General features: G+C 42.4%; 1 protein-coding gene across 1 annotated transcript; it reads right to left on the bottom strand.

The window, feature by feature from the left end:
- Positions 1-293: 293 nt before the first annotated feature.
- gpr6 (G protein-coupled receptor 6) lies at positions 294-2,804 on the bottom strand. Its single transcript, XM_085246782.1, has 2 exons — positions 2,518-2,804; positions 294-1,915 (listed from the first exon to the last, which is right to left on the bottom strand). The coding sequence occupies exon 2, from the start codon at positions 1,888-1,890 to the stop codon at positions 883-885; it is 1,008 nt and encodes a 335-aa protein (XP_085102908.1). The 5' UTR covers positions 1,891-1,915; positions 2,518-2,804; the 3' UTR covers positions 294-882.
- Positions 2,805-3,954: the final 1,150 nt, after the last annotated feature.

Raw genomic sequence — 3,954 nt, 5'->3', positions numbered from 1 at the left:
CCAAAAACATTCAGCTTTGATATTAATGAGTTTTTTGGGTTCATTGAGAACATGGTTGTTGTTCAATAATAAAATTATTCCTCAAAAATACAAGTTGCCTAATAATTCTGCACTCCCTGTATGACACGCAAAAACTGAGCAAGCAATCATATGTGTCTAGGTTTGAACTAGAACAAGGTACTTGGATGGTACTAGGATGTAAAAAACTAAAAGAAAAGAAAACATTGTGTGTAATACACACACACACACACACAGAAAGTGCAGCAATATGGATCACATACTTGAGCCACCACTTGATTTTATCCCTTTATTCCTCTTGTACAAAATGGACATCAAAGACAGTACAATACAAAATAGAAAAATGGCACAAGGTTACTCACAGGTTCAAATGCTTAAACACATTAAGGGCTATACAATACTGCTTTGGCATTTGAAAAAAAACATTGAATAAAGTGCAAGATTTCCATTCCTATTTTTTCCACTTAAGTACATTCACAGGTTTGCTTTGTCTTTTTTAAAAAACAAAACAAAACAAAAAACAAAAAAAACAAGTTTCTTGTTCACAGCATTTCCAAACTCTCCCCCTAACTTGTGTTGAGACATAGGCTAATAAAGTGCAGACACAGTATGCATGAGAGACGCATTCCGAACATCACGCCTGCTTTGTTTTTTGTTTTTTAAAGCATTCACTGTCAACTGTAAGCAGATTGTCGATGATTACTGGGTTTGTCTTTTTGCTCGGCCATTAACGCACACACATGCATGCTCTCTCTCTCTCTCTCTCTCCCTCTCTCTCTCTCTCTCTCTCTCACACACACACACACACACACACAAACACACACACACACACACACACACACGCAGCAAGCTGTAGCACCTTTTTTAGACCTCACTTGGTGACCTGGACCGATAAGCTCCCTTGGCTTGAAAGCAGCCACAGAGAAGCATGTAGATGGAGCGCTGGATCTCGGCGTTTCTGTAGGCGTAGATGATGGGGTTGATCATGGAGTTGTAGGTGGCCGGCAGCAGTGTAGCATAGGTGTACACTGACGGATACTCCCTCTCACCCACGAGACAGTAGATGGCAAAGGGAAGCCAGCTGGCACCAAAAGTCCCCAAGATGATGGCCAAAGTGGACACCCCTTTCTTGGTGGCGACATAATGCGAAGTGGCAAAAAAGTGCTGTTGGAGGGCGATCTGGTGGGCGTGGTGGCACACGATCTTGCAGATCTTGAAGTAAAGGGTCAGCATAAGCACAAAGATGGCAAAGAAGGAGGTGGCCAAGAGCATGACGTTGCTCCGGGTCAGAGGGCGGACAATGCTGCAGGAGGCCGGCTCGCCCAGGCAGTTCCAGCCGAGCACCGGCAGCAAGCCCAGGAACAGAGACACCCCCCAGGTGCCCACTAACATCAAGTGAACGTACTGCAGTGTCTTCTCTGAGAAGTATGTCAGGGCATTGTAGAGGGAGAAGTAGCGGTCTACCGTAATGGCTAAGAGGCTGCTGATGGATGCAGTGAAGGAGGCCACTAAAAAGCCTACAGTGATAAGGTTGATAGTCTCAGAGGAGATCACATACTGAAACACAAAGTTCAGAATTAATCCCATGCCGGCCAGCAGGTCGGCTGTGGCCAGGCTCCCGATCAGCACAAACATGGGAGTCCTCAGCGTGGGCGTGTAGAAGATGATTGCTACCACTATGGCATTCTCACAGGCGATCACGGTGCCTGACATACAGAGCATGATGTCCCATGGGTTGATAGGGAAATCTAATGCGGCGGTGGAGAATTCCAGGCTGCCGTTCCGGTCCGAAGACTCAGCCTCTATCCACGGGAGAGCTTCTCCTGATGCAGGAGTCGCAGAAGAGTCGTTCACCACCAGCGACTCATTCATAGCTCCACGATGCCGTCTCTCTGTCCTGTTGGCAGCAGGAGAACAAGAAGATTGCTTTGTTAATTAAAAAGGGTCTTTTTCAAGGTGAATGTGCCTTTTAGCTTGAATTATATGAGGAGACCAAAGGACAAGTCTTGTTATGAGACAGCAAGGTGGAGTAGTAAGTTTTCAAGTAACTTTGAAAAATAACTTACAAAAAATTACTTACAAAGCTTAAACCTTCTCTAAGGGAAACAAGAACAATTCTTGCTGTCTTCTAGCATACAATTTCTATTTGTTTTCACATATCAAATGCATAATATAGACATAAAAATTAATATATAGAATCAGTAATAACTTTGAATGATCCAATGTCCAGTATTCAGAGATCTGTTAAAACCAAGTAGTAGTATAATATTAATTTATAAATGAATAGAAAATAGCTGTGGGCAGATTTTCCTTTTGAAAGTTCCACTAAAGGTGCCCTGAGAGCTCTCCGTGGTCCTGAAATCACAGCAGCTCTTACCACATAAAACTCTAAAGAGACAAACGCCGTTTATAAAATCAGTCTTATCAAATAAACAGTCTATAAACCTGTTTTTCTTTCGATACTACGATTTTTTTTTCTAAAAAGTTAAGAATACTTACCACCGTGATAAAAACCAGAGATTCTCGCTAATATCAGGAGCCGCTTCCTCCGAAAAACTCAGCAATGAAAACTGATGAAACGATTCCCGCTTTTCCGTCGATCTCTTCTTTTCACTCACTCAAGTGAAGCCCTCGTTTTTGCTGTGCTTCCCACGCATGGGATAGACACGCAGGGTAGGAGTGCCGTGAAGCATTGGCTGATGTTGAGCTCGGTGAGGAAGGTGAATGCGAGACGGAGGAGGAGGACCGGAGGGGACGATCGAGGGTGGCTTTAAAACGGAGTAACGTCACGGGCGGGAGGGAGAGAGAGAGAGAGAGAGAGAGAGAGAGAGAGAGAGAGACTTTGCACGTCTCCGTCTCTCTCTCATCGAGCCTCCTGCAGGTTCTTGCGCGCTCTCCTTACCGGAGCCTATAGAAAGCAAATTCTAAAAAGCTCGACGAAAGGCCAGTTCAGCATCCAGACTCTTCTTTTATGAAGCTACAGTGTCATGATAGACGTAGTATACAGTTTATTATTGCCTTGCCGAAGCATGCAAGGCCTCCTTTGTGAAAACAAAACAAAAACGTAATCTGTATAAAAAACCTGAATATACCTTTCAGCATTGATGGTGCCTTTCCAGATGCGCAAGCTGCCAAGTCCATAAGCACTAATGTACGATCAGAGAGTGCTGATAACAAGCTGGATGATCCCTTTCCACTTTAATCTGGGGACATGGTGTCCGTGTTTGCCAAAAAGAATTTGAGATTTTGATTCATCTGACCACAGAACAATTTTCCACTTTACTTCAGTTCATTTTAAATAACCTTTCATCCTGAGAAGAAGGGCATTATTCCTGGATCGTGTGCACACGACAGTCTGCATTTGTAGTCTGCCTTCACAAACAGTGATATCTAAAAGTTTTCCCATGCAGTCATTTCCATGGCAGACTCATGCCTGTTTTTAATGCAGTGCCACCTGACAACAACAAGCATCCAGCATTGATTAATATTAATTCTCTGGATATTTTTGATGATATTATGTACTGCAGATTATTACATTATTTAGAAAATGTTCCAAAATTTGAAGAAAGAGGCTGCTTTTGTAGATCTGTGAACCTCTAGCCATCTTTACTTCTGAGAAGCTCTGCCTGTCTAAGATGCTCTTTTTATACCCAGTCAGGTTACTGATTAGTTCCTCCTGCAATTTTCTTTTCAGAGCCTTCTTTTCAGAACCTTACACTGACTTTTGCTAACATTTTGTTGCTCCTGTCCCAACTTTTTTATCAATCGTTTTCCTGAAATGTTTAATTTTATCACTTCAAACGTTTGATTTGTTTTCTATGTTCTGTTGTGAGTAAAATATACGTTTATGAGATTATGTTTTTATTTACATTCACACAGCATTCCATTTTTTGTTTTTTTATCAGTAACTGTAGCATTTATTTTGAGAAGGTACAG

Source organism: Mchenga conophoros, linkage group LG15, assembly GCF_057382185.1.
Source record: "Mchenga conophoros isolate Kocher_MC1m ecotype Shallow Benthic linkage group LG15, M_conophoros_male_GT1.1, whole genome shotgun sequence".
Classification (NCBI taxonomy): domain Eukaryota; kingdom Metazoa; phylum Chordata; class Actinopteri; order Cichliformes; family Cichlidae; genus Mchenga; species Mchenga conophoros.
Note: the sequence above shows the minus strand (reverse complement) of the source record. Positions and strands in the feature narration are given on the sequence as shown.